This window comes from Dermochelys coriacea, chromosome 19, assembly GCF_009764565.3.
Source record: "Dermochelys coriacea isolate rDerCor1 chromosome 19, rDerCor1.pri.v4, whole genome shotgun sequence".
Taxonomy (NCBI): Eukaryota; Metazoa; Chordata; order Testudines; family Dermochelyidae; genus Dermochelys; species Dermochelys coriacea.
Window position 1 is genome coordinate 8368653 of NC_050086.2, and position 23734 is coordinate 8392386.

The 23734-nt window shown below is 44.7% G+C and overlaps 1 protein-coding gene across 1 annotated transcript in view; it reads right to left on the minus strand.

The window, feature by feature from the left end:
• Positions 1-23734, minus strand: part of MYOM3 (myomesin 3) — a 71027-nt gene that overhangs the window by 44018 nt on the left and 3275 nt on the right. The window contains exons 2-6 of the mRNA XM_043506007.1: positions 8705-8837; positions 7095-7169; positions 5003-5162; positions 3501-3658; positions 593-688 (exon numbers count right to left, since the gene is read on the minus strand). Of these exons, the coding sequence (XP_043361942.1) occupies positions 593-688; positions 3501-3658; positions 5003-5162; positions 7095-7169; positions 8705-8811 (596 nt within the window). The 5' untranslated portion in view covers positions 8812-8837. The remainder of the gene's footprint in view (positions 1-592; positions 689-3500; positions 3659-5002; positions 5163-7094; positions 7170-8704; positions 8838-23734) is intronic.

Consider the following 23734-nt stretch of genomic DNA (forward strand, 5'->3'; position numbering starts at 1 on the left):
AGGGTTGGAAGGGACCTCAGGAGGTCATCTAGTCCAACCCCCTGCTCAATATATTGTTCTTTTGATGTACAAGGAATTATGCACATAAGGTGAGATTCTCAGAATAAGGGCCTATGCATCACATTAATTCCACTGAAGACCTGGCCTTATATATATTACACATATATCTTGCAGGCTTTTTGTTTCTGTGGAAAGGTATCAGTCCATCCAGATTTGTACAGTGCTCTAAGTACACTTAATGCCAAAATGATGAGGTATCCATAATCTAGTGTAGGGAACAAAGTAGAGTAATGAGGATCTGCAATAGATCATAGAGATTTTGCATCTACCTCCATTTATACAGGTTCAAACAAAATAAAATAATATTTAAAGCCCAACGAGCTATTAGAAGTGTTGGGTGAACCTCACAATGGGCAGAGATTTGGTCCACGTAAGTTCCTAGAGCCCTGGAGCAAAGCAGTGGAGTCAGACTCCAGGTGCATTTCCAGTCCTCCTCCAGCCTTCTTTGTTCTACAGAACTGGCCTGGGAATCTCAGCAGACCAGGCCTTGCTGCTAATGAAGAAGGAGCTAAGCAGAAGGTCTGTACATTACCTATTGATGTCTAGTGTGAGCATGCCAAACTTGTTCTGGATCCTGTATTTCCCTGCTGGAGCCAGTCGGGGATCAATACGGACTCCATTTTTATACCTAGTTGAATATAAAAGTGACACACTGTTCAAGAGGGATGTTCTAGTTTAGATGAAAATTAATGAGTGTATTTAACAGCTTGTTTTCAAAGTAACACCACCAGCCACATGTATTCCATGGGGCACAGCAGAACAGGGGAGTGGACAGCTGGTCACAGCTCTCTGATTCTCTGCCCCAGCACAAGTTAGAGCAGTCTCAGGGCTGCTTTACCTTGTTCCATCTGGCTATGGTCGCCTAAGGACCATATACCAGCTGGGGATTGCCAGAGTGCATCACTCTCCAACCACTCCTCCTGCTCGCTGCTTCCTACCTCATTTATCTCCCCCCACCCACCCTCTCCTGCTCTGGGGGTTGCAGGAAGGGAGGTATAGGAGCTGGCTTTTTTGGTTCTGGCTACTGCAGACATCTGGCTCCCTTTGCATCGCTGGAAAGGTGCAAAAGGACCAGAGTAGGCAAGTTAATCTGCTCCCAAAGCCCATCTGAAACTTTGACAGTAGAGGAGATTTTCCCCTAGTAAAGTCATTGAAATTAATGTTTGACTATTTCAGGCATTTTCATTTGAGGACAATCAATTTGACTGTCAAACTGAGCGAGGATCTCGGTGCACAATGTGTGAAATGTTATTCCTGGCCTCCTTGTTATTTCAGTCTGTTGTTAACAGTAACTTCTGCAGACAATCCCAAGAGAGCTCAACAACATTTTCCATCCTGTGAGTTTGTAACTAAGCAAAGCTCAGTAAACAGAAAAGAGACACTTCATATTTCTCAAATTTTAGGGGCCAGGGCAGTTTAATCCCAAGGCACGTATGGTATCCTGACTGTTAGTTCAGCCCTGATGGCGCATGTCCAGTGTCTCTGCACCTGTCTAGTGCATTGGAGAAATAGTCTCGTCGGCTCTAAGATGCTGGCCAATGACTAAGATTCATGAGCACAAGCTGGAGATGGGGGGGCTTTAGCACAATGGCCGCTCTCCAAAGCTATGTTCTGTATTGGTACATAGGCGACACTGCTCTGAGAGCTGAGATAACTCTGGAGGGAGTGAATCAAAGAGGTCACATTCTGAAAAAGTGTGTATGGAACCGTCTTTAAGAGCAAATGTAAAGCCTGTTCATAAACCTCCCTGAAACTTGTAACGGGCTAGAGGAATTGAGGCATGTCAGCTTCAGAGTCAGTTCCACCAATGTACAATTCTTCTTGTTTAGTTTGCTTATTTGTGTAACTGTAGTAGCTCTAGATGTGGATTGTAAGCTCTTTGGGGCAGGGACTTGTTCTGTGCTTATACAGTGCCCAGCATGATGGGGCCCTGATCCATGATTGGGGCTCCTAGGTGCTACTACAATACAAATAAATAATAAAATAACATCGCCTCATTTAGGCATCTCTGGAGTGCTCAGTCCTACACTCTGCATTGGATACAAAGATTTACTACAGTTTATGGGAAGACTATGATGTAAACTAAAAAGGCCATCTCCTCCTTTGAGTAGCAGCCTATTTGCAGAAGTCTCCCATTCTCTCCCCTCTACCAAACCTCCCCCCCTCCAATTCTGTGATGAGGTCAAAATAAAAGCAAGGATGATGTCCAGACAGGAAGGAAGACAGTTCTCTTCTGCAAGCACTAGACCAAAGCTTATATGGGGAAAGCAGTCATATCAAAGAAAGCTATGTAGATATGAATACACACTGTCTCTGAACCTGTCTAGGTTAGTCTCACTTATAGCCCAGGAGAATTCTCTCCCTGTGGTGGGACTAGGGTTGCCAGGTGTCCGGTTTTCGACCGGAACACCCGGTCAAAAAGGGACCCTGGCGGCTCCAGTCAGCACTGCTGACAGGCTGTCAAAAGTCCGGTTGGCAGTGCAGGCAGGCTCCCTACTTGGTTCTGTGTGACTCCCGGGAAGCTGCCGGCATCTCCCTCTGGCTCCTAGGAGGAGGGATGGCCACAGGGACTCTGCACGCGCTACCCTTGCCCCCAGCACCAGCTCAGTTGCTCCCATTGGTCAGGAACCGTGGCCAATGGGAGTGGAGGGAGCGGTGCCTGCTGGTGGGTCTTTCTGGAGTCTAGTTTACCCAGAGAGGCCACCACTGAATTTTCAATACATTTCCCCCCGTCATTTGTTGAGTGAATCTCGAGCTGGAGGGAGCAGCCAGTTTGATAGCCCTGGCGGGTTTGGTCTTCTGCTTACGCACAGAATTGATACAGCAGCAGGGCAAGTTCTCCATGCCCCAGATCATCGATATGTGAATCAGCCCTGCCTCAGACAGCTCAATGGGACAAAAACCACAACCGTTCTCTCTCTCCGGGGCCCATTGGATCCTGCGCTTCTCTGCAGAGACTGCCTATCAGAGGACAAAAAGAAAAGGAGTACTTGTGGCACCTTAGAGACTAACAAATTTATTAGAGCATAAGCTTTCGTGAGCTACAGCTCACTTCATCGGATGCATTGCATCTAAGGTGCCACAAGTACTCCTTTTCTTTTTGCGAATACAGACTAACACGGCTGCTACTCTGAAACCTATCAGAGGACAGTTTCTACTGACCGTGCAGATGTTTTCAGACCTGGACACCTTGTTCTGTGGGAGCTGCCCATTTCACAGAGCGTCACCAGACGGTAACAACTCCCAGCCAATCGGGGAGGGTATTTGAAGCACTGACTGAGAAGGGAAAGTGTTTTCTGTATTTTCCGAACACCGTGCTCCCTTCCCCACCTTTTAGAGCTTTCTACAAGACAGCTGCTGCGCTCCTGTTTGCCCCTCAAAGTGCATACATGCTTTGTAACCACAAGGTCAGCTCCAGTCATCGCCCCCAACTCACACACCAGGTGACCTGCGGTGGAGGGGAAGCCAGAATGGTACATGTAAGCTTCACCCCCATTCTCTCCCAGACTGCATGAACTCTGACTGGGATCCAGATCAAGGGGGGCCGGCTTGAAAGCAGCTCGATGTACTCCTTCTCCCGGCGGGCCTTCTCTAGAGCCTAGGGCAAGGATTGAATGGACAAGGACAACAGGATTATGTTCTAACGATGCAGGTTCTTTTGAAGAGGCGGCATGTGTAAATGGCAACAACCTTCTCCCATTGCAAAATGGCAGGCTGCTCCCACCCAGCAGAAGTCTTGGCTCTGAAGTTGATTGGAGTTATTGTCAAAACAGAGCTGCACACCACTTTCATAACTTCATGAGGGTGAAGGTTTCCAACCCCAACACTGGTGGCAGATGCCTTCTGTTAACAAACTGAGAATAAACTTGCCCAGAAGAGACACTTTCTTGAAGGGGCATGCAACTTCTGAAAGCCTTTCTCCTGGCTGGATTTAGTGACAGTAAAGCATTAAGAGCCAGATCCTCAGCTGGAGTAATTCAGCGTTACTCTGTTCATTTCAAAGGACTGTCACTAAGTTACCCTGCTGAGGATCTTACCCTGACTCTACTGGAAATGACAGCAGGTGGAGAGAAACATCAAAGCTGGCTTTTGGGCAGCTACTTAGCCCCTTAATGTTAGAGAACTGTGGGGATCTGTTAACTCCAAAGACAGCGTCACTGGTGGAAATGACAAGGAAAGACAGGGCTACATTTTTCACTCCATTACCCACACAGTGATTGCTTTGCTGGAGTGCCTAGTATGGACGTGGTGGCTGTATGAATGGTGCTGGCCTCAACCAGCTTTATAATATTTTAACCTGGGTGGAATGAAAAGTAGATAGTTTCTGGGGTAGATTTTGAAACACTCATCACTTGTAAGAAAATAGCCAGAAATTCCCCCTCTTAGGACCATGAGGTTACCAGCATGGATCAGACCCATGGTCCATCTAGCCCAGTGTCCTGTCTCGGACAGTGGCCAGCCCTGGCTGCTTCATAGGAAGGTGTAGGAACCCCTTCGCGACAGATGTTGGTAATCTGCCTCTACATTCGGGTTATGTCTATGCTACAAATTACTTCGGTATAATTTACATCGCACAGGGGTGTGAATAATCCACACCTCTGAGTGATGTAGTTATACTGACCTAAGTGCTGGTGTAGACAGTGCTATGTCAGAGGGAGAACTTTTCCCACTAATTTAGCTACTGCCTCTCATGGAGGGAGGAGTTATTAAGCCGACAGGAGAGCTCTCTCCAGTCGGCTTAGAGCATCTTCACCAGAAACACGGCAGCTGCACTGCTGTAAATGCTGTAGTGTAGACATAAGCTAGGTCTCATCCTGATCTCCAGTAGTTAGAGATCAACTTAAACCCTGAAGCAAGAGGTTTAATATCCCTTCCACATAATCCTTGCTAGCATTAATTGCTATAACTCTGGATATTCTTGCAATCCCTTTGCGACTCTGACCTTCTTGCGAAAAGCCTTCCGATCAGCCTTCACGCGCAGGAGCTTGCAGTTCCTAATGACCGCCTTCTCCAGCTTTTCCATTTCATTCCCAAACCGGACACTCTTCTGACCCCGCTTCTCCAGCTCTATGATAGTAGCTTCTCGCCTCAGCTTGAATTCCCTGCAACAACCAATGTTAATAAAACAGCCACAACTGGTGAAGTCCTCTGAGGGTTTTCATTGCACACACGCCGGGATAAATCTATGCAGGTCTATAAGGAAGGACACATCGGCACACACTCAGCAGTGGGCACAGATGTGATATTGCTATTGTAAACACTAGAAGCCAGACAGTGCTGGCATGATGGGTTGTTATAGACCATGGCACTAGGAGGATGAGGGTTAAGGATCGTGTGTAGAGTCCCATAGAAATTCCCTATTGCGGTCTCTGGAGCTATGGTTCTCTCTGGCTCCCAGACTAACTAAGACTATGCTGTCTAGTCTCCTCTAAGTCCTGGCTTGGAGCAGCCAGCTGTAGGAGCGACTGCTAACTGCACTACAGAGTGGGCTCAGGAATAAGGGCACAGCTAGCTTCAAATCCAGTACGTATTTATTCTGCCATCTGCAGCAACAGATTTCCATTAGCAATGAGTATTTTGTGCTTGAAGACAGCAAGTGACCAACACCCCAGTCTGGAGCAAAGTGGGTCCAAAATGTTCTGACAGAACAGATTTCCTTCGGAAAATGCTGATTCAATTAAATCAAAAGGTTTCATGGGAACATCCTGACGGTGTCGAATTTTCAGTGGACAGTTATTGAAACATTTTGTTTTGAGAAGGCTGAAACATTTAATTTAGACGTTATTGCTTGGACTATTCATATTGTGACATATTGTCTGAACAGAAATGGTAAAGTCCAAACCAAACATTCTTACCCTATAGCAACAAAACATATCAGAATATTTCGTTTTGTGAAAAAATCCAAAATTTTGACCTTTTGTCCCAATTTGGGCTGCAGCACAGGACAGAAATTGTGTTTTTCAACTAGCTGTGCCCTGGGGGTGCTTTGAGCTGCCTATTGCATGGTACTTTGCCTAGTAATGACATGGATTCCCTTCCACTGGCTGGATCTGGCAGCGTATATACTGATGCTTCACATCTTCAGAATCCTTTGCAAACATCCACTGATTAACCCTCACCACCTCTTGGGTGGCTAGTAACTATTAACCCTATTGTAGAATGGGGAAACTGAGGCACAGAACAGCTGAATAACTTCCCCAAGGCTACATAGAAAAAAAGTTGAATTAGAAGCCAGGAGTTTCTGGCTTCTGGTCTTAAGTCAAGTAGACCAAGCAGATGCTCTGGCTCTATCCTGCAGCCCTCGCTTTTCTAACTTTCTGGTATGTTGCTAGGATTTGTCCCATAGTGTTTCCTTTCCAATGAGAACTTTGGAGATAAAGATCCTTTCTCAAACTTACTTTTACTTGCCAGGATGGAAAAATGAATGGGGTGTATAGAAAAACATGAATGCACCAAGAATTTAGGAACCTGAGGCTAGGTCCTGCACCCAGTGGAAGTCACTGAAAGTTTTGCCATTAATCTCACTGAGAGAAGGAATGGGCCGCAGGTCTCTTAAAAATTCACCCAGGCATTATGAAAACTGTACGATGTGTCTCTTGACTCTATGGGTCCATCTCATAGCACTCTGCACCTCCCAACAAGGATCTCCAAATGCTTTGGCATGCATGCATGCATTGCTTAATTAGACCTCACATCTCCCCTGGGAGACAGAGGAGGATTATCATCATCAGTTTTGGGATGGGAAACAGAGGCAGGGAGAAGTGAAGTGAAATTGTCTGAGGTCATGCAGTCACTTACAGAGCTGGGGATAGAACCAAATAGCATTGGCTCCTGGACTCTAATTACAAGACACTATACCATATACACATATTGCCATGCCTGGGTAAATCTATGGTAGTAATGTTAGTAACATTACAAGGTCTATTATTGGTTCAAATTAAGAATTATTGTGAGTCTGTGCATCTTCTAGGTACATGTGATCTAAATCTAGCCCATTCATACAATCACAGTAGCAATATTCATGTCAGACCTACCATGGTATTTCTGAGGTCAAGGCGAGGGCAGCTGCTATGGATAATTCTGAAACGGTGAAAGTCTCTTCTTCCTCACTTCAGGTGGCAGACACAGAAAAATAATTCAGATCATGTTGAATAGACTCATAAAGAAAATGATTCCTGGAACTGTAAATGTCCAGCAGCAAGGGTCACATTTCCAAAAGTGCCTGACTTAGGAACCTAAGTCCCATTTTAAAAAGAGACTTAGGCTCCTAAATACCTTTGAGGATCTGGGTCTTAGAAGCCTCATTGGAAGTCAATGAGAATTAGGCTCCTAGGGACCTAAGTCACTTTTGGGAATGTTACCTCAGTCTACTTTGCTTGGCCCATTAGACCATCCAACCATAGCCATCTTATGGAAATCACTTTCAGCCATGACCAATCTGGGCTGGATTTACAGCAGTGAATGAGAAGAAAAAGGACCCTAGGCCCAGCTACTCATAGGTGTTTAAGGCCCCTAGCTCTCATTCATTTCAATGGGAGCTGGGCAGTGTAATACCTTTGAGAATCTGGGCACCCATTCATAGATTCATAGATTCATAGATACTAAGGTCAGAAGGGACCACTCTGATCATCTAGTCCGACCTCCTGCACAGCGCAGGCCACAGAATGTCACCCACCACTCCTATGAAAAACCTCACCCATGTCTGAGCTATTGAAGTCCTCAAATCATGGTTCAAAACTTCAAGGAGCAGAGAAGCCTCCCTCCAGTCAACCATGCCCCATGCTACAGAGGAAGGCGAAAAACCTCCAGGGCCTCTCCAATCTGCCCTGGAGGAAAATTCCTTCCCGACCCCAAATATGGCAATCAGCTAAACCCTGAGCATTCCACCAAACTCAAAGCAGAAGAGAGTGGAGGACCATGCTTTAGAGTGAGTATATTGAGCTATAATTTGAACACTGAAGATCTATTTCAGTAGCCCCTAAAAGAAAGATCAACAAAGGTATTTGCAATTATTCCCCTTATAGTTTCTCCTTGGACATTTAAAACAGAAATCTGGACCTTTACGGCCTTTTCCCTTATTGTAGGCACACAGGCATATTATTGTAGTGTCTCTCACATGGGTGAGGCTGTGCAGACACTAATTTCATATTATCGAGCCACTCCTGAGGGCTGGGCTGCACACACTAGTTTATTATTGTAGAGTTGCCTTTTGGGCTGGTGTCCACACATGCAGTGGCTTATAATTATAGGGATTGCTTATGAGATCTGGGACCAACAGACAGACTTGTTATTGTAGGGTTGCTCTTAACATCAGCTATTCTTCCCATAGAACTCCATCTACTTACTTACTTCATCTACCATCTTCCGATGGCTTGGGATGCAATGTTCATAGATTGGCACACACAGCTCTTTAGGGCAGGCAGTAAAGAATCAGTTGCTTATGTGAAACCACATAAGTTAGGCAGCACAGGACATAGCTGGGTGTGTTGTACAAATAAGTGAACAAGGCATTCTATTTATTTCACGTATTGATAACCCCTTTACTCACCACCAGTCCCTTGACTTGCCTAGACCTGGCTGATTCACTTGGACCTGACTCACTTCATCATAAACTCTTTGACTCATCACTAGCCCCTTGACTCACCTGGACCTGAACTTTGCCTTTCTTGTGGTAGAGGTCATCTGCAAGCTGCGTTGGCTCTCCTCCTTTTGCTCCTCCTCGCTGCGGTGAAACAGAGTTCGAGTTTCCATGCTGAGCACTCACAGAGGGATCTTACCTGCCAGAACAGAGTCAAATACACCTTAAGCCCCCCTTCCAAATGGACTGTCTCTGACCGTCCAGGATAACCTTTCATTTGCATGTACAAATAAGCACCTATTAACCTCAATGAGACCAATCTCAAATCTTTAAGACAGCTACTTATTTTCAGTTCCTAAGCATCCATTTGCTTGCAAATGAGGGATTCCCATTTTAAAAACTGGGGCCAGCATCTGCCTTAAAAACAAAGCAGTGAAAAAATATTTCTAAAAGGTACTCTCTAACTCAAACAGAAGTGCTGGGCTTGATGCAGAAGTTACTGGGTGAGGTTCTCTGGCCTGTGTTATGCAAGAGATCAGAACAGACCTTTCTGGTCTTAACATCCATGAACAATTTTGGTTCCACATCAGTGAAATCAATTCTTGGTGAAAAATGAAAATCTAAGAGCAGAGGGTCCTTCAAGAGCCTTTAAAAGTAACTGGAGTCAGGAGAAGAACAATAAATAGCTAAAATCCAGTCACAACGTTGATTGTTCACGAAGGCCCGATTAAATCGGGGGGAGTCTTTCCACAGGCTTCCATGAGCATGGGATCAAGCTCCAAAATAGCATTCAGACACTACAAGGAGGAGCCTGGTATAAAACCTAGATGAGCCAGATAGGGTAGATGAGGTGGGATAAATTAAACTAAAATAGGTTTGATAGACAATCTTAAAACATTGAGGTCAATGTTAGAAAGTCATCAGAGTTTTGGACTGGAATCCATATGGACTAAACTGAAATCTTTTTAAATCCAAGGGCACCTTAAAATGTGCTTTTATCTTAATTTAAAAAACCTAACTTTTTCATATTCATTAACTGTTCTCTGAGAATCACAGTCAGGTGGCGAGTAATATAAGATAAACGGAATGTTGAGACATGAGCCAGGCCATCTGATTGGCCAAATGGTGTCATCCTTTACACTGAGACTGAGAAGGGTCAGGACAAGGCCATGGCATTGTAAACTCCTCACAGCATGTGTCAGGGGGCTAGAAGGAGTGGGGAGGAAAGGCAGGTGGGTATGGAATGGTAGAAGAGAAGAAAGCAAAACCTGGCCACCTCCCCTTCTCCAAATCCATCCTGAACCAGCACTGTTGTTCTGTAGCCTTGATCTCTCTGGTAATCCCCCCTATGGGGCGAGATATATCATGAGATCTGTTACTGCAATGCTGGTGCATAAACCAGCTATATGGAAGAGACACATTTGTGTTGCTGGGAGTCCAAAGATAACTCTCCCTTTATCCCATTGGGCACAGCCTGGGAGCTCATTTAGTTCCCCTATTTCCCTGAAGATGATTACAGAAGTTCTGAGAGAGTCCTGCAGCAATCAAAGGGTTAAGTTTTGTTTAAAAACAAAATTTCATCACTCAAGACGACACAGGATTTTCACTAAAGCAGCTGAAGAATCCTCTCGTTTGTTCTCTTTGCTAGAGGTGGAAATGTGGGGGGCGAAAAAATGTGGCTACTGGCTCTAGTCCATTTCCTCCCATCAGCTGCCTAAAAAGCTAAGCTATCCCTGCAGCCCCTCCTCCGGGAATGTTCAGTGAGCTGCTTTTATGTACTGAATAAATGCCTGGGGATTAAATGGAACCAACTTTTAAAAGGGTATCCCTCCCTAGCCCACCCCACCTACAGCCTTTCCAGAAACCCACTTCATGAAAGCAAACAAGTCCTCCAGATTTCAGAGTAGCAGCCGTGTTAGTCTGTATTCGCAAAAAGAAAAGGAGTATTGTGGCACCTTAGAGACTAACAAATGTAGTTAGTCTCTAAGGTGCCACAAGTACTCCTTTTCTTTTTAAGTCCTCCAGAATAGCCCTGATGTGACTAATACATGAAAGCTAAATCAGTCTGGGTCAATGAATGGGTAGGAAAAGACTTTGGTTATAAAAGATTTGGGGTAGATTTTTCAAAAGTGCTTAAGTGGATTTAGGCGCCTAAGTCCTATTTTCCAAAATGACTTAGACCTGTAGACACCTGAATCGGAATGCTTTTCAATGAGGCTTAGGATCCTAAGTGACTTTTGAAAATAAAATTTAGGCACTTCAGAAAATGTTACCTTTGTTAATAATATTCCTTGAAAACCCATGCAGTTAAACCTGTCACTGGCTCATTTCGATGGAAGGAATTTTTCCCTAGCTATTTTGGTTTGGCTTTTAGTTTATTGCATTTCTAATCCTAAAACATTATTCAGCCAGGAAGATACAGTTTTGATACAATTATGTTGCATTAGTCTAATTCTTTTGATAAGCTGTTTAAATGTTAATGTAGTAACCTGCTTAAAAATACCCCAGATGAAAACTTATTTGTCATAGGGAACTCAAAATATCCCAACATGCAAAGTAAACTATAGAATTATCATGTCACTATTCCATCAGTAGAACACAGCTTTAGAAGAGGCTTCCCTAGACAGCAAAGGAAATATAAGGAAAAGAAAATAAGACCAACCTTTTTTTTTTTCTTCAGAAAAATGCTTCTGTGCTCTTTAAAATATGATCTGAACTATATTTCAGCTGAAAAATAACTACCAGGCATCAGATATGTGTTTCCATGGTCTACACAAATATTGTTTCATGTTTGCTTTTATTTTACTTTAGTTTTTTTCCTCAATCGTTTTGAACTAACATTCAATGCTCTGCAACCTAAGGTCTGCTATAGAGACATAGAGCTTTGTTCTGTTAAAACATAATGTCAGCTGTATTGCAGCCGACTGCTTTCCAGTCCAAAATGCAATGATCTATTTAGAAAAAACTACAAATGAATGGATTCTTGCTGGAAAAACAGTCTCACAAGGAAAAGACTGGGCCGGGGGGGGGGGCACTTAGCAACTCTTTCAAGCAAGAGACACTCAAGAAGGATGAATTATCGCCATGTGCAAGTGCAATGAACACTTGCAATAGCTGATGCTCTATAAAAGTCTTATAAGTCTTGTATAAACTGTAGCCTACTTACAGATAAGCCAGATTCACCCAGAGAAGCACCAGAGAGAGTGGCTGTCCTCAAGAAAGATAAAGGACAAAGGACTGTTTCCTTTTCCCTGCTGATGACATTAAGAATGACTGCTCCCAAAAGAATGTGCCCTATGGGTAAGTGCCCACCCTGGAGTCTTAAATATAGCATCGTGCCATAGCATTGCAATGACAATGGGGGAAACTATCCATGGTTTTCTTTACAATGTTTAAACAGGTTGCTGTACTGGCAGCTACTTGCAAAACCTTTTCTAGGTCAAGCAAATTAATGCTATTATCAAAATTGTATGAGGGGGAGAGATGCTGCCAGATCTAAGGGCATGGGAGCATAGCGTTACCCATTGCTGATTTACATTGGGCAGAAATTCACAAAGCCTCTAAAATGAATTGAGAACACTTTAATCTCCCCTCCTGGATCTCCCATGTGTTAGTGGACAGCTGCTGAATAACAGAGTGAAACTCAGGTTTCAGAGTAGCAGCCGTGTTAGTCTGTATTCGCAAAAAGAAAAGGAGTACTTGTGGCACCTTAGAGACTAACAAATTTATTAGAGCATAAGCTTTCGTGAGCTACAGCTCACTTCATCGGATGCATTTGGTGGAAAAAACACATCTCTTTAGTGAATGCCAGTTCCAGCCAATTTGCATCAAAATCTAATTGGATCAGGAGCTGATGGCAGATCTGTATTTTGATTGGCTTACAGCTTAGTTGATCCCATTTGTGGAATATATTACATAGTTCATTTGTCTGATACTTTTACAGTTACTGGAAAATCGAGGCCTGCCTCATCCAAGTGGATCAGTCTTTCCATCCATTGAATGGCAGTCACTGTGGTATCTGAGAGTCTTGTGCAGAGTAGCAGAGCCATCTAACAGAAATGATTGATTTTACTTAAAAGTCTGGCCTGAGTTTCAATAAGGACCAACTGCTGCAACACATGCGAGGGACTGGCGATGTGTTCTGTAGTCTCAGATCCTGCTACACAAAAAGAGATGCAGCTCTGAGAGTGGCTGGCTTAGGAGGCTGCAGGAGCAGATTGTCAATCAGGCGCTTCCCAGCTGAATCCAATTGCATCCGTGTGGCACTGCTCAAAGCAGCCAGAGTTGTGAATTGGGGGAACGCTGCTATGTACTGCCGTGGCATTCGCCAGCCGAGCTTGTGCACTGTACATCCAGAGAATGAAGCTACGGGCACGTCTTTTGAGTAGAGCCTCTCAAAGCGAGGTTTGTTATAGGAGTTTCTTCGGACTCTTAACATGAGCCTAGAGCTTTCTGTATTTCACATTTTGAGGTAAGCTCAGTGAATGCTGGTGCTCTTCAGAGGCCAGGCCAGTGCCAGCCATTCAGATTTTGACTCAGCTGGAAGTCACGTGTTGACTCTCTTCATTTGCAAAGACACGAATGTGCATGAGCAGCAGAAATGTTCTGATCCCACGGAAGTGAATAGCCCTGCTCCGCCCCAAGTTGCAGATGACTTGCAAGTTCTCTCATATAGTTCTCCCACTGCACCCATCTGAGCTGCCCTGAAGCAACACACTCTTGGCCCCTTCTGAGTAAACATCTCCATACTGGGAGGTCAGGATTAAGATCATTAAGCATATTTTATCGGATCTCCTAGGCCTGCAGAGTTGGCAAGTCTCAGTGCTTTCCTCTGGCCCATCTCACTCGGCCTGCATCCCCGAAGTTTGGAGCTTTCCAGCTGTTGTTTTAATTAGTCTTTTTTAAGCAGTCTGCTGCTGCTTAAATAAAACTGAGTCGAAAATGTCTCCATTTTTCTTCTCTTCAAATGTGACCCCTTGAAAAGATTAAACAAACAAAGAGCATGTAAGAGAGAAGCACCCAACGTTTCATCTCCTGCTATAGGGACACATTTCAGGCTGCATTGGTGACAATCCATTGTAAGCTATGCCCAGGGTGGCTGGCACAGGGAGTGGCTATGTGACAGCTCCCTAGATATAGCTGAGAAGTTAGAGTGTAATGCCTTTTTGTAGGGTTACAATAGCACCTGCCACGCTGATATCACTAAGACAACTGGCACAACAAGGCTCATCTGTCACTACCATGACATCTGGCTGAGAATAAGCGAGGCCTTTGTTTCAAGGCAACTCCAGCTTTTATTGTCTTCTGACGCCTAAACCCTCTTATCCCCCAAAGCCAAGGTAAATGCGAAATGATCTCCAGTTAGTGAGGAACAGCTGGCTAGCATGAAAAGGCCTTTGAAGCGACGTTGAAACCAGGCTGTTTATCTGGAGCTGTCCTTCAGTGGAATGGAAGAGAGCAGGCTCAAATCATTAGGCCGTTACCACATCTTTTTCCATGATGGATTTTATTACAACAGCTTCAGTAAAATTAGACAGGTCTAACCACCCTGCCCCTCCCACCCCAGGAGAATGGTTTCAGAGAGAAGACACTTCCCCTTCAGTTCATAAGGTGACTCACCAGACAAGCATGTATCTCCTGCTGGTTTAGTATTTCAGGGCCCAAAGTACATGATCATGTCCTGGGCAAGCTGTGATCAGAGCAGGGGACTGGGAATATCTCTATCAAGAATCCCTTTTATAGGGCTGGATCCAGAGTGTCTTTCCATTGACCTCAATGGGAGTAGATCAGACCCATGTGCATTACAGTTCAGTCCTGTCTCTTCCCTGCCACGAGGGATACAACAGGGAAAGAAAGATGGAACAGTGTTTCAGGGCGCAAGCCTGGGATTTGAGAGACCTGGAGTCCATGCGCAGCTCAGCCACAAGCTTCCTATGTGACCCTAGGCAAGTCACTTAGGGCCTGATCCGAACTCAGTGGGAGTTTTCAGTGGGTGATCTCCCACTAGGCACCTATCTGACACTCTAAACACCTAAATAGCTTTAAAAATCTGGCCCTAAATCTCTCTGTGCCTCAATTCCCCTCGGTACAATGGGGCTAATAACACATCCCTGCCTCAGAAGGTGTGGTGAGGATAAATACCTGCAGCTGATAGCAGAGGGACTGAAAAAGGCTGCTAAATAAAGTGCACAGGCTGAATTTCTCAAAGGCATCTTTTAAAAGCTGTTGCTGAGATTCCCTGCTCTCCCACATTGTGCTGTCCCTGCTGATCCCGTGTCTTGGGTTTTGTTTCACAACGCCAGCCAGCATGACAGCATGGTGAAATTTAATTATTCCCGGAGTAGCATCGCCCGGAATGCTGCTGACATGAGATACCCAGCCTGCAGGCGACGACACTTGAGCCGGAGCTGTTGCCAGTGGGGGAGCTGGCTTTCATAGAATGTTACTGCTTCCGGCTCAGCCTTTTCTTTGGAAACAACACTTTAACAGGCAGCTGGCCTGTTGCAACATCTGCAGCTGTAATTTCCTGGGGGGAAAATGTTCTGCTGGCGTCACAGAAGCATGGGATTCATGAGCCAGCACAAATGGCGTCATTATGGAAACAACAGTCCAGATTCATAGATTCATAGATACTAAGGTCAGAAGGGACCATTCTGATCATCTAGTCCGACCTCCTGCACAGCGCAGGCCACAGAATCACCCACCCACTCCTACGAAAAACCTCACCTATGTCTGAGCTATTGAAGTCCTCAAATCATGGTTTAAAGACTTCAAGGAGCAGAGAATCCTCCCTCAAGTGACCCGTGCCCCATGCTACAGAGGAAGGCGAAAAACCTCCAGGACCTCTCCAATCTGCCCTGGAGGAAAATTCCTTCCCGACCCCAAATATGGCGATCAGCTAAACCCTGAGCATATGGGCAAGATTCACCAGCCACATACCAAGGAAAGAATTTTCTGTAGTAACTCAGATCCCATCCATCTAATATCCCATCTCAGGGGATTAGTCCTATTTACCCTGAATATTTAAAGATCAATTACTTACAAAATCACATTATCCCATCATACCATCTCCTCCATAAACTTATCGAGTAGAATCTTAAAACCAGATAGATCTTTTGCCCCCACTGCTTCCCTTGGAAGGCTATTCCAAAACTTCACTCCTCTGATGGTTAGAAACCTTCATCTAATTTCAAGTCTAAACTTCCTGATGGCCAGTTTATACCCATTTGTTCTTGTGTCCACATTGGTGCTGAGCTGAAATAATTCCTCTCCCTCTCCTGTATTTATCCCTCTGATATATTTATAGAGAGCAATCATATCTCCCCTCAACCTTCTTTTAGTTAGGCTAAACAAGCCAAGCTCCTTAAGTCTCCTTTCATAAGACAAGTTTTCCATTCCTCGGATCATCCTAGTAGCCCTTCTCCGTACCTGCTCCAGTTTGAATTCATCCTTTTTAAACATGGTAGACCAGAACTGCACACAGTATTCTAGGTGAGGTCTCACCAGTGCCTTGTATAATGGTACTAAAACCTCCTTATCCCTACTGGAAATGCCTCTCCTGATGCATCCCAAAACTGCATTAGCTTTTTTCACAGCCATATCACATTGGCAGCTCATAGTCATCCTATGATCAACCAATACTCCAAGATCCTTCTCCTCTTCCGTTACTTCTAATTGATGCGTCCCCAACTTATAACTAAAATTCTTGTTATTAATCCCTAAATGCATAACCTTACACTTCTCACTATTAAATTTCATCCTATTACTATTATTCCAGTTTACAAGGTCATCCAGATCCTCCTGTATAATATCCCGATCCTTCTCTGAATTGGCAGATCAACTCAATGGCACCAAATGGTATCAGCAAAGGCAGCACAATAGAAATGTCTTCTACAGGCTGATAGCCTGCATCTTTGCCACACTGCTAGACAAGCTCCTGATGACAGCACTTAGCTCAGGAGCAGTTCTAGAGCCAGGTGACCCAGGGGCTGACTCATGGTGGGTGATGCGCCTCTCAAGCGAATAATAGAGAGGGTCAGAAATTTTTCATCTGAATGGTTTTATGACAAAAAATGCTGTTTGCATCCAAATATTTCCCCAAAATGCGTTGATTTAAATTAAATTTCATTTTAAACACCCTCCCTCCCCACAAAATGAGGCATTTCAATAATGCCAGAAGTTCCATTTCAACACCTATGGAATTTTTCACATCAAAAGGACTTCTTCAAATGAAATTCATTGTTTTCTAGATAACATTTAACAAAAAATTTAAAAAGAAAAATCAGAAAATTGGAATGAAATGTTTAGTTTTTATCAAAATTAAATGTTTCGATTGACCTGAAATCAAGTTGTTGGTTTTGTTTATTTTTTTAATCTCATTACATGGAAAATTTTGAACTTTTTGTTTTCAGACAACAACAAAAATTCTTGAACTTGCAGAACTTCCCACTAAATGGAAAATCCAGTTCCTGCCCACCTCTAGTGACAAATTCCTAAAAAACTTGGCCTTAATGACAGCCTGGCCCATCAGGCACCCTGACACTGTTGTGTCTGCTATTGCATCTGCCCCCATCTCCCTGGGCTGTGACTGCTATTTTTCTTCCCATCCAAATAGAACTTTTTGGGGTGCAGGGTGGGGTAGGGGGAGAACCTTTGCTGGTGCTGCTAGTAAAAGAAACATTCAATCCATTTCTTGTTCCCTTTGCTGCTCCCCTTTGCATGTAATCACCGCTATACAATCTCTCCAATCTCCCTGCCCCAATCTTCCCTCTGGATGCAGCACAGACCAGTAGGGCAATTCTGGGCTTTTCTCATTTGAATCGTTGACATGCACTATGGACCGAGTAGCACGAACCACTGATGGGGATGTTAGCTTTTTCCCCACACAACAACTTCGCTCTGGGGCAAATCTCGGGGCCTTTACTCAGGCAAAACTCCCGTGAAATTCAGTGAGATGTGTGCCAGAGTGAGAACTAAGGACAGAACTCTTCCTCAGGATTGTAGGATCTGGCCCTTTAAGAAGCTCATCACCACCACCAGAATTGCAATTTGCCTATTACAACACTTTGTGCCAACATGTGGCTTCCACGCTACATGTGAATTTCACTGCATTTGAGCTCATGCTAGGCAGGACCCCTCCTTTTCCCAGTTCCCTTGTTGCCAGCATAACCACGGCTAAGCCCTAGGGTTAGAGGCAAATTGCAAAACCACACTAAGCCAAATGGAATGTAACCTTTGACCTCATCTCCTTAGGGGCTGAAAAAACATGTCAAACTGCCCTCCGTGTCTTGAATAACTCATCTCCCCGCCGCGCTCATCAACTGAACTCTCCCCACACCACACAGAGAAGGGCTTTGCTTATTCCTACAGAAACATCCCATTTCCCCCTTAAAACTGACAACATAATACGCTCAAATGACTTTCCCTCCACACCAGTTCCAAATCACAGGCCGAGCTTGCTCTTCTCCCTGTTCCAAAGGTTGGAACTTGGTTGGTGCTTTGGACAATAAAGCCCACCTGTGTCCTATGCTGCGTGCGTTAGCAGCTGCTCAGTTTACTGCTGGAAAAGAAACAGATCTGGGGCATCAACTGCAGAATGCCTCATATTGTTACTTTACAGGAATTTCCCCCTCAGTTTAGGCTAATGCTGGAGAAAAGATGCTGAAGAGAAGTCTCTGGAGACAGATTTTGTTTAGCAACAAAAGATATGCTTCCCTCTCCCTGCCCTGCTAATGTCCCTTACACTTGACCCAGGCCTGGTCTACACGACAGGGTTAGGGCACTGTAAGCTGCCTCCTGTCGACCTTGTTGTGGAAGTCTCTTCTCTGACGTAAGCGCCTCTGTAAGCCAATAGTAACACCGTCTCCTTGAGCGGCGCAGAGTCACCGTCACTGTAAGTAGGTCGATGCAGTGTCAGTGTAGACACTGATGTGTTACTCACATTGCCTGTTGCTGGCTTACAGGAGCCATCCCACAATGCCCCACACGGTAAATGCAATTGACACAAGAGTTCCTGGTGAGGACATGCACCACCACCATGAGCTAAGTGCGTGCACACACCTGTGATGTAATAACTGCATTGGTTGCACACTGATGTAAGTTTAGTCGACGTAATTTTGTAGTGTAGACATGGCCCCAGGGTGGCTCCTCCCCATGGCGTTGAAGGCAAGGGATGTACACCACAGGCCCAGCCCTCCTCCTGCCCTCTCTTCTCCATCCTGCTGCTGGGCTCTGCTGAGCATCCCTATCCTCACTCAGAGAATAGCATGGGGACTCCATTGGCACTCGGTCCTTGTTCAGTGGGGAAAAAAATCTGTTGGCTCCAGGGAATAAAAGAACCATGTGGAAACAGAGCAAGCACTCAGGGTTTGGTCAGGGACCATGCTGAACTATTGAAAAAGACAAAGGAGGATAGTTTCGTTGCCCTGTCAGCACTGAAGAGCACAGTGGAGAAAGGGGAATTTGGTTTCACTTTATTGCTCATGTCTGAAGCTTATGACCATAAATTCACTTGAGCTGTAAGGAACATAGCTGCAAAGCAAAGCAAACATTCCATTCCAGGGAGCAGCCTCTGGCTTTGTAAGGATCGTGAACCCAGAAGCAGAGTGAGTAGCTAGATGATTCTTTTACAGAGATGGCACTTAGTCATATGCCATTGCGTGCATGGTCCAATGCAACTCAGGAGAAAATCAGAGTAATCAGAGATAAACTTTTATTATAGGAAATATACATACAGCCTCCCCTCACACAGCCAATGCAGGGTTCTCGCTGCCTTATCTGCTTCCCAGCTCAACCAATCTGAAAACATCCCTTTTCTCCCTTGCCTCTAAATCCTCTTTCCCTCTACTCTTATTTATTGAAGTCTGTAAAGCTTTGAGCAATGTGCTTTGTACGGCAAATACTAGCCAAATTAAGCTTCTCCTGTATATTACTGATCCTTTAAGTATGTCTCCTAGGGTTTTGTCCATGCCAGTTTCAAATGATGGGGCTTTCACTCTCCTTTCCTTTGGGAAATGACTCTCTCTCGACCTCACACGCAGGAAGCATTTGATGGGCCGGTACCAGAACTGTAAGAAAGAGGAGTTTGGCTTAAGTAGCAGGTTCCAAAGAAAGGGCCAAATTCTGAAGAGTAGCCTGGAAGCAGATGTAATGGATCTCTCACCAGGCACACGCACATCCTTATGTGCCTGTATACTTCCTGAGAGCATCTATGTGCTACCTATTACTAGTAAGAACGGGGTTAATTTTTGCACAGATGGCTGTGCATAGAGAATGTGACTGGGTCAGAACATCTGGACCACCCCCCGAATACCAAGTCACACCCCAGCAAAGCCCTCACTGGCCCCGTCATGGAAGCCCTGAGTAGTAGCCTGCCTGTAGGGACAGTTTTCACCCTGTCTGCCCAGAACTGGCTGCAGTTGTACTGAAATGCCCCTGTGAAATTGGATCCTGATGGTTGTGACTATGACCCCACTGCCTGACATGTGTTCATCTTGAACCAGCAGCAAATCAGAGTCACTAGATTGTAATTGCTGCTTACAGGGGTGGGGTGGCGGGTGGTGGTGTCAGTACAAATCACTTCCTGCCATTTGGGTTGGAAGAAAAAATCTGTCACACTCAGAGACGCAAATAAAAGGGTCAGCGAACGGGACATTGTGCTTGTAACATTCCCAGAATGTTGAACGACACCAAACATTTTAAATGACAGATACTCAGCTCACGTTCCCACCCCACATCTTAGCATGGGAGTGTCTTTCTTGCCCCACATTGCCTTTAAAGCTTTAGGGTACTTTGTGCTCCCTATTCCATCACTCCCAAACCTCATTCAACAGCCTTCCTTATAGGGCTCAGGAATAGGAATGTTTATAAATTTTGGGGACACATGGGTGAACTTGGAGAATTTTACCTTTAGCTACCTTGGGAAGTGAATGGGTTAGGACATGGGCCTAAGTAATCAATTTAAATAAATAACCTTGAATGTAGATACCTTCTAATTCAAAAGATCCCAACTCACTGTATAGACAATGGGCCAGAGTCTGAAGACTTGACTCAGACCTTATCTCAGGCCAAACTCTTATTGACTCCAATGGGAGTTTAGAGTGAACAAGGGATGTGAAAAAATGGAGTAGGGCCACCAGGCGTTGGCCATAAAACATACAGTACCAGCTGCCTCTGGAGTGCAGGGAACCAGCGGGCCAGCCTGCCCAGGGCACACTGCTCATCAGAGGGGAGAGAAGAAATTTGTAGTTATGGAAACTAGGGCATATGCCTAATGACTCCCACAAAAAGTTCCAAGGGCCCTTTGAGCCTCCATGCAAAGCAGGCAGAACTATGGCCCGTGCTAAAGACACAGATGCAGGTTCACTGCCGGGAACTCCATTTAGTTCCCTGAAGTGCACACAGGGTTGAGCTCGCTCTGCCATGATTTGAACCCCGGTTGCAGAGAGTTTCCAACAGAGGCTTAGAGCACTCAGGCTGCCTCCTTAGCAGTATAGAGCTGTAACTATTGGGTGTAGAAGATAAGCAGCTAGCTTATGTAATGGAGGAAGGAAGGCCTTGCCTTGCTATGAAAATGAATGGTCATAATTCACTTGCTACAGAGAATGAGGGATGAAACCTGAACTCACATGAAAAATGTTTGCAATGTACAGGGAAAATACAATTGTAGCATATTACTGTAAAACCAGCTCCAGTTTATAAAATTATTAACAGGTTCCCTGGCTCCATTGCTAGAAGTGGAAGTGAACACAACAGGAAAAGGCCACTGAATGATGAAATGATGGAACTGTGATAAAGAACTTGGGTTGGATTGTACATGAACCAATCCAATTAGCTTTTTTTCCCAAATAAATATTTACCTAAAAGCATCAATAGAAACATTTAAAACAAGCCAGTGAATTGGCAGCTATTGCCTTCGTTATGATGCTTCATCTCTTTATTAGTTGCCCTTATTCATTCCTCATTTAAGACAGAGATATTAAACATGGAAAAGACACATCCGTTATTCCTCCTATAAGCACAGGGGAGGAGGAGGAGGAGGAGGAGTCAGGTATTCAGTGGATATTACAGTTGGTCTTAGCCAAAAGCCAAAGGAAAAAAGCATGTAATTTGAACTAACCCTTTTTTTCTGGTGACATTGCAAGCTGACTCTCCTGTCAATCAGCTTTATTATTTTTTCAGAATCTCTGATAGATTCCAGCTGACCAGTGATGCACAACCAACGAATGCGCAATGAGACTCCAGGCCCAGCATGTAGTCTTCTTGCTCTAAACAAAATCTGCTTAAAAATACCATTACCATCTGGGAAATGACCATTCATCAGAGCCTCTCCGAATGAGATTTGTTTCTTGCTGTGACTTCATCCGGAGCTGAACTTCCACAAAGTTTAGATCTGAGATTTTGGTGCAAAGAAACAGGCATCAGCTATGAAATCTGGGTCCCGCCCCAAACTGACCCAAATTTTACGGGTGTTGAATCTGGCAGGTGAACTTGGACTCTCTCTCTAGTTTTAAAATAGGCCAGCTTTTAGGTGTAATCAATTTGATAACATCCAAGAAACAAAGAGCTAGGTATTATTAAAGTGCAAAAATAACATAGCTTTTCTGGAAGTAGTGCAGTTAGTAAAGGCACTCATGCCTATGACAATGTAGGGCCAGATTCTAACACTCTTATGCATGTTGATTAGTACTTTACTCAGCAAGTAGTTCCATTTATTTCAGTGAGGATGCTTGCCCAGTAGGGCACTCTTTAATGTGAATAAAGGTTGGCAGAATCCAGCCCTTAAAAATCATTCAATGCTGTGCTAGCACATCAGTGTATTTTCATCCTGGCCATGCTCCCACTGTACCTTTAAATCCAAGTCTCTGAACAACATAGTCAAAAGCATGTCATTGTCCTGGATGGAGCCAGAGGCATGGGGTGCAAAGGTGTTTAGTTCTAGGCAGCCCGGCTCCCTTGCTGCCGGTAACACATCTGTTGTTTGAAAGTCCGGAGGCTGCAGTTTGTTTTCAGGATATGACAATGAATCTAATGACATCAACTGGCCTGTGCTGCATTCCCCAGGGAGGTCATCACAGGTACAGACTGACTTTAGTGAGGGGGAGGATGATGACGGAGAAAGCCCATTCTCTGAGACAGAGTTTGTGTCAACTGTCAGCAAGGACAGCAATGGCAGCAACCCTGCCATCTGCCGTCTGTAATTTCCACCTTCCTGCAGCAGAGACAGTGACTGCTGGGGCATGTGCAGCTTAGTTTCCTCACAGTCTGTCTGGAGCATCAACTGCTGCATTGGCCCCATGGAGAACGCCGCTCCTGTCATGTTAGTGTCACTGCTTTCACATAATCCTCTCTCTACCAGCTTCGGCCTCTGCTCCTTGTAGTTCTCATCACAGTACCTTTCGCCTAGTGTCTTGGTTTTAAGTTTGCCACTGACAAACCTTTCAGGAGAAACATCCTGCAGCATCTGGTCTGACTGAGAATTCCTCCTGTTGATGCATCTTTGGCTTTCGATGCATACTCCGTATGTCAAGGCCAGAGGTTTCTTGTTCAGCGTGCATGGTAGATTTTCCTGGGCTATTTGAGGAGTGTACACTGAAGGAAAACCATCCACTTGGTTGACTGGCTGAATGATGGGCTGAAACGCCAACACATTGGCCTGTTGTTGATAGGCAGTTATTGGCAAAGGGAATAAAGATGTCTGCTGCACCATGTTAATCGGCATTAACTGCACATCTGGGGTGTACGGAACAGGTTTGGATAAATCATTAATGGGGCTTATAATATTCTCCACTGTTAGCATGAGGGGCTGAAAGGCTGATATCCTTCTGAAGTCCTGTCATGGTAGAAAGACAAACGTTAGTAGCAATGAAGCTCTGAGTTTTCAAAGTTTGTTTTATATTATTGCAAAATCCCTTTGAGAAACTGTGCATAGGAGCTTGCAATCCGCCATACTGGATCTGATCCACTGATCCAGCTGATCTGTGTCTTCCAGTGTTCCTTCAAAGGAAGGCAAACACCCCTCCTCATTCACCAGACCAATTGTGCAATCCTGCATATGAGGGAACAAACTCCTTCTTGCCTTCTGCGTATTTGGCTCAC